At 59.7% G+C, this 16,408-nt stretch overlaps 2 protein-coding genes across 2 annotated transcripts; one reads left to right on the top strand and one right to left on the bottom strand.

The window, feature by feature from the left end:
• The first annotated feature begins 4,815 nt into the window (after positions 1-4,815).
• On the top strand, positions 4,816-5,517 carry LOC136661666 (cdc42 effector protein 2-like). Its single transcript, XM_066639033.1, has one exon. It carries the CDS (start codon positions 4,816-4,818, stop codon positions 5,515-5,517), a length of 702 nt encoding a protein of 233 aa, XP_066495130.1.
• Positions 5,518-8,086: 2,569 nt separating this feature from the next.
• PPP1R14A (protein phosphatase 1 regulatory inhibitor subunit 14A) lies at positions 8,087-15,376 on the bottom strand. The gene is made up of 6 exons (XM_066638159.1): positions 15,287-15,376; positions 12,433-12,579; positions 12,051-12,308; positions 9,848-9,928; positions 8,915-8,947; positions 8,087-8,441 (listed from the first exon to the last, which is right to left on the bottom strand). Exons 1-6 carry the CDS (start codon positions 15,374-15,376, stop codon positions 8,334-8,336), a joined length of 717 nt encoding a protein of 238 aa, XP_066494256.1. The 3' UTR covers positions 8,087-8,333.
• Between the last annotated feature and the right edge of the window lie 1,032 nt (positions 15,377-16,408).

Below are 16,408 nucleotides of genomic sequence, written 5' to 3'. Positions count from 1 at the left end.
TCCCTGTGGCCAGAAGGTCCTCGGTGGAGCTCGGCCAGTGGCCAGGCTGCTCCCACTTCCTCCTGCAGTGCGGATGAGGTCACGCGCGTGGCCTGTGGGACACAAAGTGCCAGGTAAGGCACCACGAGTTTACTATCTGTGCGAGGAGAAGGGGAAGGCAAGTGGACCTCTGAGTTTTGGAGAAGGAGAGGGAAGACTCCCTGAGTTGTGAATAATAATAATAATAATAATACAGGTTTTCTATACCGCCTTTCTTGGTCCTCAGATTTCTCCTTAGACTTTATTCAAGGCGGTTTACATAGGCAGGCAAATTTAAATCAATGTAGGGATGAGGAGAGGAGGAAGAGAAGGTAAGTGTACTCTTTCTAACTCTTTGTCTTCTAACCTTAAATCAACCTTAGATCAACATTGAAGCTTAGCTTTACCTAAGTTAGCACCTAATCTAACCTGAGGGAGGGATTCTAAGGTCCTGCAAGATAGGGGCACAGGAGCTAGGTGAGGGCCAAAAAAATAAATACATAAGTGTGTACAGAGGTCTACTCTGAGCAGGAGCAGAGTCCTACTTGTGAATAAGAGCCCAAGGTACAGGCACTTGGAAAAATAAATAAAACAGGAGGATAAAGTAGAAAGCAAGTTTTTCTACTTGGTTTAAATTAACCCTATACTTAACCCAAGTTAAACTTAATCTAAGAACATAATCTAAAGTTTCAGTAAATTAGGACACAAGATCTAGGTGAGAGCAATAAATGAATAAATAAAGGTGCACACTTAATAAAAGCAGGATTTTAGCAGGGCTAAACAGGATTTAAACCTTAGTGAGTAAGAACATAAGAACATCCCCACTGGATCAGGCCATAGGCCCATCTAGTCCAGCTTCCTGTATCTCACAGCGGCCCACCAAATGCAGAGCTGAGGTCATATTGCACACCCTTCAGGCAAGAGGATCTTGCAACTGGATCAGATTACAGGGCAGAGTTTAAACCAAACAAAAGACCCTTAAGGTGTTACCATTGCAACAAAGAAGGCCACTTGGCTCGCCTTTGTGATTCATAACATAAGAACAGCCCCACTGGATCAGGCCATAGGCCCATCTAGTCCAGCTTCCTGTATCTCACAGCAGCCCACCAAATGCCCCAAAGGGCACACCAAATAACAAGAGACCTGCATCCTGGTGCCCTCCCTTGCATGGCTTGTATCCCGTAATGTATTTTTCCTCCAGAAACGTGTCTAATCCCCTTTTAAAGGCATCCAGGCCAGTCGCCATCACCACATCCTGTGGCAAAGAGTTCCACAGCCCAACCACACACTGAGTAAAGAAATACAGTATTTTCTTTTGTCTGTTCTAACTCTCCCAACACTCAATTTTAGTGGATGTCCCCTGGTTCTGGTGTTATGTGAGGGTGTAAAGAGCATCTCCCTATCCACTCTGTCCATCCCCTGCATAATTTTGTATGTTTCAATCATGTCCCCCCTCAGGCACCTCTTTTCTAGGCTGAAGAGGCCCAAACGCTGTAGCCTTTCCTCATAAGGAAGGTGCCCCAGCCCAGTAATCATCTTAGTCGCTCTCTTTTGCACCTTTTCCATTTCTACTACGCCTTTTTTGAGATGCGGCGACCGGAACTGGACACAATACTCCAGGTGTGGCCTTACCATCAATTTGTACAACAGCATTATAATATTAGCCGTTTTGTTCTCAATACCTTTCCTAATTATCCCAAGCATAGAATTGGCCTTCTTCACTGCTGCCGCACATTGGGTCGACACTTTTATCGACCTGTCCACCACCACCCCAAGATCTCTCTCCTGATCTGTCACAGACAGCTCAGAACCCATCAGCCCATATGTGAAGTTTTGATTTTTTGCCCCAATGTGCATGACTTTACACTTACTGACATTAAAGCGCATCTGCCATTTTGCTGCCCATTCTGCCAGTCTGGAGAGATCTTTCTGGAGCTCCTCACAATCACTTCTGGTCTTCACCACTCAGAAAAGTTTGGTGTTGTCTGCAAACTTAGCCACCTCACTGCTCAACCCTGTCTCCAGGTCATTTATGAAGAGGTTGAAAAGCACCGGTCCAAGGACAGATCCTTGGGGCACACCGCTTTTCACTTCTCTCCATTGTGAAAATTGCCCATTGACACCCACTCTCTGCTTCCTGGCCTCCAACCAGTTCTCAATCCATGAGAGGACCTGTCCTCTAATTCCCTGACTTTGGAGTTTTTTTCAGTAGCCTTTGGTGAGGGACCGTGTCGAATGCCTTCTGAAAGTCCAGATATTTAATGTCCACAGGTTCTCCCACATCCACATGCCTGTTGACCTTTTCAAAGAATTCTATAATTTTGTGGTTTTCTATAGGTTTGTGAGGCAAGACTTACCCTTACAGAAGCCAAGCTGATTCTCCCTCAGCAAGGCCTGTTCATCTATGTGTTTTGGGATCCTATCTTTGATGAGGCATTCCACCATCTTACCTGGTATAGATGTTAGGCTGACCGGCCTATAGTTTCCCGGGTTCCCCCTCCTTGCCGCAGGATGTAGTGACGGTATCTGGCCAGGAAGTGGTGATGGCATCTAGCCTAGACGCCTTTAAAAGGGAATTGGACAAGTTTCTGGAGGAAAAATCCATTACGGGGTACAAGCCATGATGTGTATGCGCAACCTCCTGATTTTAGAAATGGGCTATGTCAGAAGGCCAGATGCAAGGGAGGGCACCAGGATGAGGTCTCTTGTTATCAGGTGTGCTCCCTGGGACATTTGGTGGGCAGCTGTGAGATACAGGAAGCTGGATTAGATGGGCCTGTGGCCTGATCCAGTGGGGCTGTTCTTATGTTCTTAACTACAATTCCCATAATGCCTTGCAGGTCTCTTGTTATCTGGTGTGCTCCCTGGGGCATGTGGTGGGCCGCTGTGAGATACAGGAAGCTGGACTAGATGGGCCTGTGGCCTGATCCAGTGGGGCTGTTCTTATGGCTTGCAGCCAGGAAGAGGGAAGCGCCTGCCTGGGTGGGCCCCATGCAGTGCTCTGGAGGGGGCTTTCCCGCCCCCGGTGGCAGCAGGACTGTCTGGCTGGGCGCCCTCCTGCTGCTCCGAGTGGCGGTGCTGGGCAAAGGCCTTGATCGGCTTGGGCGCAAGTGGGTCGGGCTCTGCAGGGGCTTACACGGGCGGGAGAGCGGGCGATTAGCGCGGATCAAGCCGGGCTCCCGCTAATCTGCCCGGGCGACACTCGGGAGCCGCCCGAAGGCCTCTCTGCCAGCCAGCCAGCCGCCCAGCTGCTGCCCGTGGGGCGAGCCCGGCGCGCGCATTTCTGCCGGGCTTGGCCGTTCCTGTCCCGGGCCGCCGGCCGTGCCTTGCCTCCGCGGGGGGGGGGGGCAATGCCAGCTGGCGCCCCTCAGCCTCCTCGGGCCCCCTTGAGGAGCAGGCGTGCCCAGAAGGGCCGGGCAGGCAGGGCTCCGGCGGGGACTGGCGCAGGCGCCCCCGCGCGTGCTCCGAGAGGTGCTCGCCCCGTCTCAGGTGAGGGCTGGGCGGGGGGAGGCGCGGCGCCGCGCGGCCTAAGCCGGGCTTTGGCTCTGCGTCAGAGCTGGCCGGAGCCGGGCGGGCGTCCTCAGAGGCGCCCTCGGCGTGGTGCGGGCAGCAGAGGGGCGCAGCAGCAGGCGAGTACCGGAGCCCTGCGGGGCTAGAGGGGGCGCAAGCGCGGCAGTGGAAGAACGGGGCCGCGGTGCCTTCCTGCGCTGCGGGCGAGGCTGCGAGCAGCTCCTTCCCACCCGGGCGCGCCTTACACGCGTGTGCGACTGTCGGGGCGGACTGGGCGCGGTGGTCAGCCGCGGAGCACGGCCGGCCGGTCTTGGGCCGAGACTGGGCGGGCGGGCCTGAGGTCCAGCCGCCCCCTCGCTGCTGCTCGCGTCCCCTCGTGGGCTCCCCTGGGGTGGGAGGGCGCAGGGACGGAGGCGGCCCCTCCTGGGTCTCCTGGCGCTGCCGGGGCTCCGGGCACTGCGCGAGGAGGGTCTCATCCAGAGTCGAGGGCGGCAGGCGGAGGCGCGCAGGCCGCGGCTCAGCAGCCTGTTGCGTAAGGGCAGCGCGTCCTCCGCTCGCCGGGTCACTTCGGGTGAAGCGGCGCGCGGCCCCCGCCCATTTGCAGCCCGAGCGGGGCAGGGAGCCGGCCACGGGCCTTTGCGGAGCGCCTGGCTTCTGCCCTGGAGCCAGCTCCTCCTTGCGCAGGGCCTCCGACGGGGCCTCTCTGGGAGGACGAGGCGCTTGCGCGCTGGGCTGCCGTGGGGGTAGGCGGCGGCCGGGCCCAGAGATGGGGGCGAAAGCAGCTCGGCCGGGGGGACGGCTGGAGGCAGGGAAGAACGCGGTCCCGGTGTGCCCGTCCCGGCCCCCCCCTCACGGCACTTCCCAGCACTGTCCCCGGGGTGGCGTGCAGGTGCCTGGCAGAAGGTCCACCAGGAGGGAGGAACAGGAGGGCCCTGAGCCGCTGGGGAGGGAAGGAGGGACAGGCCAACCTCCGGGGGGGGGCCGGGCCCTGCGACGACGCCCCTGCCGCTGTCCGGAGGAGGCTCCACCGCGGTCTGGCAGGAAATGGGTGGGGGGCAGGGGCTGGGACTCCTGGGCCGCCGCGTCGCCCCCGCTCACGCGCCCGCCCCTTGCTGTGTCCCCCAGGAGGCGAGACGCCCTCCGCAGCGGCCCCGGACTGAGAGGGCATCGCGGGGGCGCGGCCTCGGACGTGGGAGCGGGAAAGGAGGCCGCCGCCCGCCCGTCCGCCCGGCCCGTCGACAGCAGCGCTCGAGGCCTTCACGCGGGACGCCCCAAGGGCCCGCGGGGATGCCGGCCAAGACGCCCATCTACCTGAAGACCTCCACCCCCCGGCGGGGCAGGCAGCTGCGGCTCCGCGACGTGCTGTCGGGCGACATGATCAGCCCCCCGCTGGGCGACTTTCGGCACAGCGCCCACATCGGCCCCGACGGCGAGGGCGACATGTTCGGCGAGCTCGGCTTCCTGCAGGGCAGGCGCGACCTGCTGCCCGGCCTGGGCCCCCGTCGCGGGGGCGGCTCTGCCTTCGCCCACTGTCCGGTCGGCGGCGGCTGCCGGCCCCTACTCAAGAGCGCCGTCTCCCTGCCGGCCTTCGGCGGCGCTCCCCAAGCGGGCCCGGACCAGGCGCCCCCCAAGCCGCCACGGCTGCACCTGGAGGAGGCGCGCGGAGGCGGGGGGCAGCAGACGCAGCGCTCCATGTCGGTGAGCTGCGCCGAGAGCCGCTTCCGCGGGGGCGCCCCGGGCCCGCCCTTCTCCGTCCAGGCGCGCCGCGACCCGCTGCCCTCTTCCACCTCCTTCTGCGCGGCCCCGTCGGAGGGCTGCTTCGCGGGGGGCGCCGGGCGCCGGGCGGACGGCCGGGAGGGCTGCGGGACGCCCCCGCCCCGCTCAGAGTCCCTGCTGCGGCTCGACCTCGACCTGGGCCCCTCCATCCTGGACGACGTCCTGCGCATCATGGAGCGCTACCAGCGGCCCGCCGCCCCCCAGGCCCTGTAGGCGGCCGCGGCGGCCGGATGCGCCAAGCGACGCCGCACTCCGCAGGGTCTTCGAGGGATGGAGCGGAGCCATACGCCGGCTGCGGGGCCTGCTCCGCGGTGGCGCCACCGGACAGCAAGCCCTGGCCGCGCCTGAACGGAAGCGCCCCAAGCCCCTCCGCCCCCCGCGCTCGCTGGGAAGGCCACGGCGCCAGAGCTCGCGCCCCACGCCCGCCCCCAGGAGGCTGCTCGTTCACCGCTGGGCGCAAGGGAGGCAGCCCTCGGGCGGGGCGTGCAGGAGCGGACTGGTTCCCCTGCCTCTTCCAGCCCCCTGCGGTGCGTGCAGCCGGGCAAGCCCGGCTCTTTCCCAGCCTGCGAAGTTCTGCTGCGCGGTGGCCACGATCCTGGCTGAGCTGACGCGAGAGCATCAGGCGGGGCAGGGTCGGGTGTGGCTCCTGGGCAGCCACACAGCCTTGAGGTCTAGTCCCGCCAGGGCGGCAGCCGGCTTGCTCTGCAAGGGGGGGTGCTGGGAAAACGGCCACCGCTGGTGGGCTGTTTGCTGGGAGTGATCAGAGAGCTGGGACAGCGCCCGGCCCGCAGCAGTCCTGGGAGGCAGCAGGCAACAGCCTGCAGGGGGAGCAGCGCGGGGATGAGCCCCTTTCCCTCGCTGTTCCCTCCCACCCTCGGAAAGCACACTAAAGCCGAGGCCGTGGTGGCTCATTTTGAAGGCGAAAGAGAAACTGGGTCTAGGCGGCTCTTCTGCTCCCAGCTCGGCCTCCCACTCAGCTTCTCTTGCGCGCTGCGCTCTTCCTGCGCAGCTGCTGCCACCATTCCTGCAGCCGGGCTGCAGCAGCCTCTCCTTGCTGAACCTTCCCACCAAGGCCAGGGTCTGGCGGGGCCTGCGCAGGAGGCTGCACGGAGCCCTCTTCTGCTGCAAGCAGCCCAAGAGCAGCACAGCCCTCGCTCCTTCCTTCCTCGGCCTGCTTCCAAATAAGGGAATAAGCCAAGTTCCCATGGGAGCCATCTGCTGGGCGCAGCCTGCGCCAAGGTGCCGCTGAGAGCTGCCTGGGGCGGGCACACACACATGGAGGTGGGGGGCTGCAGTGGAGCAGGGGGTCCCACCCCAGTGCAGGACAGGCCGCATCTGCCTCCCTGTTGCTTCCCCCACTGCTCCTCAGGCTGCCTGCCGCCCCCTTCTCTTCCTGCACAGGCCTGGCCCTCTTTCAGGACCAAGGGGGTGGGGCTCAACAGATGTTCTGCGTCAGCAGCGGCAAGGACCGAATGGACATCAGCCGGACCGAATCCTTTGAGCCCAGCAGCAGCTGGTACAGGTTGGCCTGGCACCCAGAGCCCCATTGATGGTGAGGATGACAACGTCTGGGATGACAAAAGCCACAGATGAATGGGCCAGTGTCCGGGCTGAGCTCCCTGCACGCAAGCCAGGAAAGCACTGAAACCAAGACCGCAGTGAGGGGCCAGCAGGGCACCGGGGGGGGGGGGCGCACAGTCCAGCAGCAAGCCAGCCATTCCTGTCAAAAGGAGAATCCCAATAAAGGCTCCACTTTCTGTTGTAAACCAGGCCTGCTTCTGTAGTGGCAGATCCCTGCGCAGCAAACACAAGCAGCCCTTTAGTAGATTGGGGAACCGGCCTGACAACTCATCCCTGGGCCAGGAGGAGCAAATGGGGGCTGCTCTCTAGGCCCTCCTCCTACACTGCATGCATGGATGAAGGGGGATAAGCAGAGCAGGCCCGGAAAAGGAGCACTCCATGATTCAAGCTCCTGCAGCAGGTCGTGGGGGTTTCCCCAAAGCTGGTGCACGGCTAGGCTATGGCCATTCCAGAGACAGTGGTGCAGGGCCCCCCACGTCCTCACGCACTTCCACGCACCAGCCCAGCAGAACTCCTCATCCGGGAAGACACCCCCCACCCTAGGAGGACCAGGAAGGGCAGAGGCAAAGCTCCACCCCACGGCAGAACTGCCAGCAGCTGTTTATCCCAGGCTGTAAACAAAGACTACTCCCTTGCAGAAGGCGACAGTGAGCCCTCCCCCCCCCAGTAGAGAGGGACAGGCAGCCACTCCAGCAACAGGACCCAGCCTTGCAAGTGGAACCCCCTCCCCCGCTTTTGTTCTTGGCAGGCGGGCAGGACAGCAACAGGCTCCGATGCTCAGCAGAGCAGAAATGGCAGCCAGTCTGCATTGCCGGTCCTAGAACAAGACTGTGCCCTGGTCCAAGAGACAGCCAAGAGCCACCCACTGCAGCCAGCACACTCCAGGTCTGGCTCACCCTGCACCAGGCCAAAGGCTGTAGCTTCTGCTTCTTCACTGAGCAAAGGATGGGGGCAGGGACAGGGTCCTCACCCACCACCCCACCCCGCTCCTCCAGCCCAGCTGCTTGTAGAGGGCAGGCAGGAGCTGAGTGAAGCCAAAGAGGAGAAGGCTATTGTCGCCCACAGCACCTCACCCACCTCTAGGCCCAGACCTCCAGCCTGCACAGCTTGGCCAAAGACCTTGCTGGGGGGAGGGGCTTAAGGCTGGGCTGATCTGCCTCAAGCCAGCAGGAAATCACCCATTGCTGCCCAGACGCAGGAGCAGGAGAGGCAGCAGCACTTTATTGGAGACAAAGCCAAAGTTAAGCACAGTTCACCCACGAAGAGGGACTTGTACAAACTGGAGGGAGAGGAGGGTGAAAAGGCTGCTGCAGAGGGAGGACCAGCGCAGGGACCTCCTCCCCCCAATCCCAGTCAGGCCCCTCCAGCAGCAGGCAGGGAGGGGATTCCATAGCAGCAGCAGCTTGCCCCAGCCCTTCCGCCAGCCACAGTTCTCAACCGCCCGCCTCTCAGGCCTGCTCCTGCAGCTCGGGCCCCTGGGCCGTCGGGCTCGTTCGGCGGAGGACGTGTTCCGTGCGGAGGCTTCGCAACTTCTCCAGCAGCTCTTTGATGAAAGCCTGTGACAGGACGCAGGGGCTCAGTCCCGCCCAGATCCCCCCAGGAAAGAGAAAGCAGGCCCCCACCCAGTATAGGGCTGGGCAGTACCAGGAGGCCTGCAGGATGGAGTCCCATCCAAGGTATCCCAGCTGGCGGTGGAGGGGAGGGCAGAGCATTGCTCTGGACTTCCCAGCAAGGGGCAGTGCAAGGCGGGGGGGGGGGCTAGTGGTCACTCTCTGGAGAACCCAGCTGGGCCTGGAATGCCAAGAATCCCAGACAGAGCACAGGACACAAGGGGTGGGCTACACAGCAGCAGTGCATGGAGGGGGGGCAAGGAGCAGGTCCAGGCACTGAATTGCTGCTCCCTCTGTAGAGTGCCAGGAAACACTGAGAACAGCTGGAACCCAGAGCCCACCCCCCCTTTATCAGCAGTGACTCTGCCTCCCAAATCTGAACCAAAGCAGGATACTGCTGCTGACACCAGAACACTCACCTCGGGGTCATTGTGGCAGGACTCTAAAAGGTCCTGGAACAAAGGAAAAAGACAATGGAATGAGTTGCGCTGTCCAGGGCCAGGGAGCGCAGTTGGGGGGGCTGTGGGTGTCCTGTTCCCCTTTGACCTCTCAGTGCCTGCAAAATTGCCTAGTGAGGCTCCAAACAGCCTCAGCAGCATTTCTCTGCTGGGTCCCTTATGAACTCCTCCGCACTCCAGGGGCCCCTTGCCTGTTTCAGCCAAGCAGAGGAGCAATGCGCACCCCTCTGGGGCTGGTCATTCTTAAAAGAGCAGGTCTCCCAGGGAGGTGGGCTTCTCCGGTGGGGTCCTGGACTGCCTCCCCCCCCCCCGAAGGGCCTGGGCTAGCAGCTCTGAGCACTCCCACTGGGCTCCAATGAAGCCCAGATCCTAACTCAGGGGCCAGACATGGCAGGTGAAGGGACAGAAATGTTTTTGCCATTTTGTAGCTGGTTGGAAAACTTGACAACTTTTAGTATCGGAGTAATACTTCCCCAGCTACTCTTGGGGGGATCACAAGAAGGGCTTCCCCACAGACTCTGCAGAAACCCACTTGTTGGTGGCCCCACATCTTGCCAAGAAGTGCTGCTGTTCAATCACCAGGGCCTAAATCTCCACTGGTCACCCCCCCCCCCACCTGGAGCAGGTGAGCCGGCTGGGCCACCAGAGGCTGGAGGAAGAGTGTCTGTCTGGCAGAAGCAGCTGAAAAAGCAGCAGCTTCCATGGTGGCCAGAAGGCTGACTGGCCTCAGCACCCCACAGAGATACAGAGAAGCAGCCTGGCTCATGTCTGACTGAAAGTGCAGGTTTGGGTCCATCCCACCCCCCGCATAGCAGCAGACCTGCAGCCCAGGCTGGGCTTCTCCACACCCAGGAAACGGCCAGCTTTCCCCTGCCCTCAACCGCACCCACACACCTGCAGCTTCTTTGCCCGTTCTCCGTCCGTGGCCATCTCCAGGAGGTCATCAAGGTTGACCTCATCGGGCATCTCTGATTCCTACAGCAGGAGTGGGAAGGGAGGGGAGAGTCAGGGCATAAGATGGTGGGAGTATCACAGGTCTTGGGAAAGGGGGGCACTCTTGGGCAAGTGCGTGAGGCCTTCCCAAACCTGTCTGCCAAGTACCACGGCACACCTGGATCTGCAGCCACTTGGTCCACAGGAACAGGCAGAGACCCACAGACCTGCGAGTGCTTGGTTCTGGCTCTGCCCCAGGCTGGCTTCTCGTCCTGCCACATCCCCAGAGCCTCAGAGACGTGGCCAGAGCTGCTCCTGCCCCAGTTCCTCAAGCAAGGTGGGAGGGATCCAGAAGCAGCTGCTCCTTCCCACTGCAGGGCCCTCCTTTCCTGCAGATGCAAGCGCAGCCACCCACCTCCTTCCACAAACTAGAGGCTGAGTTACTTGACTGGAGGAGAGACTTCGCCAAGAGGGGTTGATCCCTCCACTGGCACTAGGCATCCCTTCCGCAGGGCAGGGGCAACTGACCTCTCCCTCAGGCGCAGATGGTGCCCCTCCACAGCCAGGGGCACCCATCTTTTGAGCAGCAGCAAAGGGCACCACGTTGCAGCATCTGGATCTGTGCACAGCGCCAGGAAGCCACGAGAGGCCTGCCCTCCCAGACTTGCTCTGGTGCTGCCGCGTCCAGCCCCCTCCGAGGGACTCCCTTGGGACGAGAGAGGCAGTGAGGCTGGGAACTCTCCTTTCATGGAAGGGTTGGTGGTGCCTCTTCCAAGGAGACCAACTCCTCTCCTCCTCCTCCTCCCCCCCCTTCACTGCAGGAAACTTTTCTGGCCAGAGGCAGAACAGGCAATGCTGGGGGTTACTGCTATGCAGCCAGCTATGCCATCTGGAGGAATGGGGAGCCCTCATCGGAGACGCCACCCTCACCGCCTCCCTGTCCAGGGACAGTCCCCCCAAAAGCCTCTCTGGGGATCCGTTGCCTGCCTGAACCTCCTCAAGCCTTGGGTCAGAGCCTCCACGGGGAGGGCACCCCTGGCTAGCCAGTGCAGGGAGACTCTCTGTGCAGCACTTTGTGCGGGGGGGCGGGGGCTGCCAGGTGCCATCAACAGGCAGGAGCCCCGCCCCCTGCATGGGCATATTGGAGGCACCTGACTGGTGAGGGGAGGTAGGCTGGAGATGACCAGCCAGTTCCACTCCTTCCGTGGGACCTTAAGCCAACCGGGCAAGAGAACTGTTGGGCAGGCAAGCAGCACTTAAAAAGGGAGCTGAAGGGGTGGGGTTGGTAAGAAGGGGCCAAGAGCAGGCAGGCCTTGTAGGAACCAGCAAGGAGCTCCGGGAAAGGCGGCCCCCACCAAGGGGGTGGGCGCACAACAGTATTGCCCACCTTTTGCAGGAGGTGGTTGGACAGGCCACACCTGGGTGGGAGAGGTGTGTGCTTCCCTCTTCCCATCCCAGGCAAGGGACTGATCCTGCCCAGCTCAAGGACAGGCAGTGAGACCCAGGGGAAGCCTTGCCAAGAAGAGACAGACTTTGGGGGCAGCTTGCCACGCCTGATCCCAGGGGCCCCTGGAGAACACTGCGGTGGGGGGAGCAACAGCCAAAGCCAGCTGGGGGGGGGGGTCAGAGACCCCAGCTTGGCACTCAAGTATCCCTCTCCAGGAAACAGTCAAAGAAGAAAGACGACGCGGACCAGCTGGGCCTCGCTCCCTGCCCGCGCTCTCCACTTCACCGCAGCCACCAGCAGACCGCGTCTCCACTTACAAACAACAGCTTGTAGCAATGAGTTCCGGATGCTCAGGAACTTAAAACGCCTGCTGCGTCTCCAATCTTAAGATCCCGCCCCCGCGCCGGGAGCGCTGCCTCCCGCCTGGGCCTCCCACGCCAGATGCGCTTCCCCGGCACGGCAGATGGCCGGCCCGGAGAGCCGTCTCCTCGTGGGGCAGCTCCTGCGGGGGAGGGGCGCTCCCGGACTGGGTTAACCCCACGCCTGCCGGAAGAAGCCCAGAGGCGGAGCGGCGCGCCTTCGGCCCCTGGAGCCAGTGCCGGCGCTGGAGCGAGGGGACGTCGGAGAAGGGCCCGGCCGGCTCTCCCCCACTCAGGCGGGGGACCCCGCAGCCCTGCCCGACTCGCGCCGCGCAGGGCGCTCCCCCCGCCCGCTCACCCGGCCACGGTAGAGCTCCTCGAGACGGCCGTCGATCCACTTCTCGGTGTCGAGGCGCCGCTGCAGCTCCCGCCGGTCGTACTTGACGGTGACGCGCGCCTGGCGCCGCTGGATGCCCGGGCTGGGGGTTCGCTCCGCCCGCGGCGCCCCCGGCACCAGCCCGGCCGAGCGCGCCGGCGACGCCCGGCCCAAGCGCCTCCCCACGCGGTCCGCGGCCATCGCTCGCCCGCCGACGGCGAGCCCGGCGCCCGCCAGCGCCTTATAGCGGCCGAGGGGCGGGGCGGGGCGGTGCCTCCCGGGCGGGCGGGCTGTGCGGCTTCGGGGGCCTCCTCCGGGCCGCCCCGCCCCGGCCGAGCAGTTGCAGCGCGAGGCCGCCCCTCACTGTGCACGCCCTCCCCGCTCGCGGGCCGGTGGGGCCAGAAGCTGCTGCATCCTGCAGGGGGGCGGCCGCACGTCCCTCATCCCGGCGTCGAACGCCCACCTGCAGCCTCTCCAGCAGTCCTCCGCTCGCCGGGGCGTGCGCTGCATCCTGTGGGGAGGCAGAGGCCGAGGCCTCTCAAAGTATGGCAGCATTCGTGCCCGACCTGGGCCTGCGCTGCAACTGCACGGATCTGGAAGGCTGGTTGGAATCGCGCCCTGAGGCAGCGTTGGAAAGGGCGAGACGAGTTCATGGAGGACGAGGGCTCTATGAGGGCTGCTGGTCACACGCACAAATGCAGGCTCTCTCTCACTCGCAGCTTTCAGGCAGAGGCCGGACAGCCCCACTGTCGGGGTGGACTAGATGACCCCCAAAGTCCCTTCCTCACGAAGGGAGGCACATTATATATCTGGATATATATTATATATCACGATATATGTATAGGATAGCCGGCCTCCTATATATATAGCAGAGAGATCTTGGGGTGGCGGTGGACGACTCAATGAAAGTGTCAACTCAATGTGCGGCAGCAGTGAAGAAGGCCAATTCTATGCTTGGGATCATTAGGAAGGGTATTGAGAACAAAACGGCTAGTATTATAATGCCGTTGTACAAATCTATGGTAAGGCCACACCTGGAGTATTGTGTCCAGTTCTGGTCGCTGCATCTCAAAAAAGACATAGTGGAAATGGAAAAGGTGCAAAAGAGAGCGACTAAGATGATTACTGGGCTGGGGCACCTTCCTTATGAGGAAAGGCTACGGCGTTTAGGCCTCTTCAGCCTAGAAAAGAGACGCCTGAAGAGGGACATGATTGAGACATACAAAATTATGCAGGAGATGGACAGAGTGAATAGGGAGATGCTCTTTACACTCTCACATAACACCAGAACCAGGGGACATCCGCTAAAATTGAGTGTTGGGAGAGTTAGAACAGACAAAAGAAAATATTTCTTTACTCAGCGTGTGATTGTTCCATGGAACTCCTTGCCGCAAGATGTGGTGACGGTATCTGGCCTGGATGCCTTTAAAAGGGGATTGGACAAGTTTCTGGAGAAAAAATTCATTAGGGGTTAGGGTTACAAGCCATGATGTGTATGTGCAACCTCCTGATTTTAGAAATGGGCTGTGTCAGAATGCCAGATGCAAGGGAGGGCACCAGGATGAGGTCTCTTGTTATCTGGTGTGCTCCCTGGGGCATTTGGTGGGTGGCTGTGAGATACAAGAAGCTGAACTAGATGGGCCTATGGCCTGATCCAGCAGGGCTGTTCTTATGTTCTTCCAGCTCTAGTATGATGTGTGTTGGCAACCTTCAGTCTCGAAAGAATCTGGTATCGCGCTCTGAATGGTGGTTCTGGAACAGCGTCTAGTGTGACTGAAAAGTCCAATTCGGGAGTGACAATCCCTTCCACGCTGGGAGCAAGTGCAGTCTGTCCCTGATCTGTCTCCCTGGCTATGGGCCTTCCTTCTTTGCCTCTTTGCCTCAGACTGTTGGCCAAGTGTCTGTTCAAACTGGGAAAGGCCATGCTGCACAGCCTGCCTCCAAGCGGGCCATTCAGAGGCCAGGGTTTCCCACCTGTTGAGGTCCACTCCTAAGGCCTTCAGATCCCTCTTGCAGATGTCCTTGTATCGCAGCTGTGGTCTACCTGTAGGGCGCTATCCTTGCACGAGTTCTCCATAGAGGAGATCCTTTGGGATCCGGCCATCATCCATTCTCACAACATGACCGAGTCAATGCAGGCGTCTCTGTTTCAGCAGTGCATACATGCTAGGGATTCCAGCTCGTTCCAGGACTGTGTTGTTTGGAACTTTGTCCTGCCAGGTGATGCCGAGGATGCATCGGAGGCAGTGCATGTGGAAAGCGTTCAGTTTCCTCTCCTGTTGTGAGCGAAGAGTCCATGATTCGCTGCAGTACAGAAGTGTACTCAGGACGCAAGCTCTGTAGACCTGGATCTTGGTATGTTCCGTCAGCTTCTTGTTGGACCAGACTCTCTTTGTGAGTCTGGAAAACGTGGTAGCTGCTTTACTGATGCGCTTGTTTAGCTTGGTATCGAGAGAAAGAGTGTCGGAGATCGTTGAGCCAAGGTACACAAAGTCATGGACAACCTCCAGTTCATGCGCAGAGATTGTAATGCAGGGAGGTGAGTCCACATCCTGAACCATGACCTGTGTTTTCTTAAGGCTGATTGTCAGTCCAAAATCTTGGCAGGCCTTGCTAAAACGATCCATGAGCTGCTGGAGATCTTTGGCAGAGTGGGCGGTGACAGCTGCATCATCGGCAAAGAGGAAGTCACGCAGACATTTCAGCTGGACTTTGGACTTTGCTCTCAGTCTGGAGAGGTTGAGGAGCTTTCCGTCTGATCTGGTCCAGAGATAGATGCCTTCTGTTGCAGTTCCAAAGGCATGCTTCGGCAGGACAGCAAAGAAAATCCCAAACAAGGTTGGCGCAAGAACACAGCCCTGCTTCACTCCGCTTCGGATGTCAAAGGGTTCTGATGTGGAGCCATCAAAGACAACAGTGCCCTTCATGTCCTTGTGGAAAGATCTGATGATGCTGAGGAGCCTGGGTGGACATCCGATCTTGGGGAGAAACTTGAAGAAGCCGTCTCTGCTGACCAGGTCATAAGCCTTTGTGAGATCTATGAAGGCTATAACGAGTGGCTGTCGTTGTTCCCTGCATTTCTCCTGCAGTTGTCTAAGGGAGAATACCATATCAGTGGTGGACCTGTTGGCTCGGAATCCACACTGCGATTCTGGATAGACGCTCTCTGCAAGTACCTGGAGCCTCTTTAGTGCAACTCAGGCAAACAGCTTTCCTACAACGCTAAGGAGAGAGATGTCGCGGTAGTTGTTACAGTCACCCCTGTCACCTTTGTTCTTGTACAGCGTGATGATGTTTCCATCCCTCATGTCTTGAGGTACTCCACCTTCTCTCCAGCAAAGACAGAGGATTTCATGCAGCTCAGTGACGATGATCTCTTTGCAGCACTTTAAGACTTAAGCAGGGATGCTGTCTTTTCCAGGTGCCTTGCCGAAGGCAAGGGAGTCCAGGGCCACGTGAAGTTCTTCTAGGGTTGGTTCACTGTCAAGCTCTTCCAGCACAGGCAGGCACTCAATGTTGTTCAGTGCTTCTTTGGTGACTACATTTTCTCTGGAATATAGCTCAGAGTAGTGCTGCACCCAGCGTTCCATCTGCTGCGCCCGATCCTGGATGACCTCACCTGTGGCAGACTTCAGAGGGACAATTTTCTTCTGTGTTGGACCTAGAGCCTGCTTGATACCATCATACATCCCCTTGATGTTGCCCATGTCAGCTGCTATCTGTATCTCGGAACAGAGCTGGAGCCATTAGTCGTTAGCACGTCTCCTGGCAGTCTGTTGGACTTTGCTGCGAGCAGCTCGGAGGACCTGCAGGTTGCGCTCACTGGGACAGGCCTTGTATGCTGCTTGAGCTCTCCTCTTTTCCTCAATGACTGGTGTCAACTCCTCAGAGTGGGCTTCAAACCAGTCTGCCGCCTTGTTGGTCTTCTTGTTGAATATGGACAAGGCGGTGTTGTAAACGGTATTCTTGAAATGTTCCCATCTGTTGGATGCATTTGCGTCGGCTAGGCCTGGAAGAGATTCCTCAAGCACTCGTGCAAATTCCTCCACTTTTCTCTGATCCCGGGTCTTGCTGGTATCAATGCAAGGTCTTCCTTCCTTTTTCGTGTGATACAGTCGCTTTGTTTGCAGTTTCACTCTGCTGCACACCAGGGAGTGGTCAGTGTCGCAGGCAGCACCCTGATAACTGCGTGTGATCTTGATGCTGGGAAGGCTGGAACTTCTGGTGAGGATCAGGTCGAGCTGGTGCCAGTGCTTTGATCTTGGGTGTCTCCAAGAGACTGTATGTTGGGGCTTCGTGTTGAAGAACGTGTTGCTGACACAGAGACTGTGATGACAGCA

The sequence above is a fragment of the Tiliqua scincoides genome, chromosome 10 (genome assembly GCF_035046505.1).
Source record: "Tiliqua scincoides isolate rTilSci1 chromosome 10, rTilSci1.hap2, whole genome shotgun sequence".
Taxonomy (NCBI): Eukaryota; Metazoa; Chordata; class Lepidosauria; order Squamata; family Scincidae; genus Tiliqua; species Tiliqua scincoides.
Note: the sequence above shows the minus strand (reverse complement) of the source record. Positions and strands in the feature narration are given on the sequence as shown.

Excerpts from the sequence above, each read along its gene's own strand:
- LOC136661666 (XM_066639033.1), top strand. The coding sequence starts at position 4,816 with ATGCCGGCCAAGACGCCCATCTACCTGAAGACCTCCACCCCCCGGCGG.
- PPP1R14A (XM_066638159.1), bottom strand. The coding sequence starts at position 15,376 with ATGAGGGATGGAAACATCATCACGCTGTACAAGAACAAAGGTGACAGG. Across the intron at positions 12,580-15,286 it reads ACATCTCTCTCCTTAGCGTT|GATGCAGCGCACGCCCCGGC; the intron begins GTAGGAAAGCTG and ends GCCTCCCCACAG. Across the intron at positions 12,309-12,432 it reads GAGCGGGGAGGGCGTGCACA|GCGCTGGCGGGCGCCGGGCT; the intron begins GTGAGGGGCGGC and ends GGCCGCTATAAG.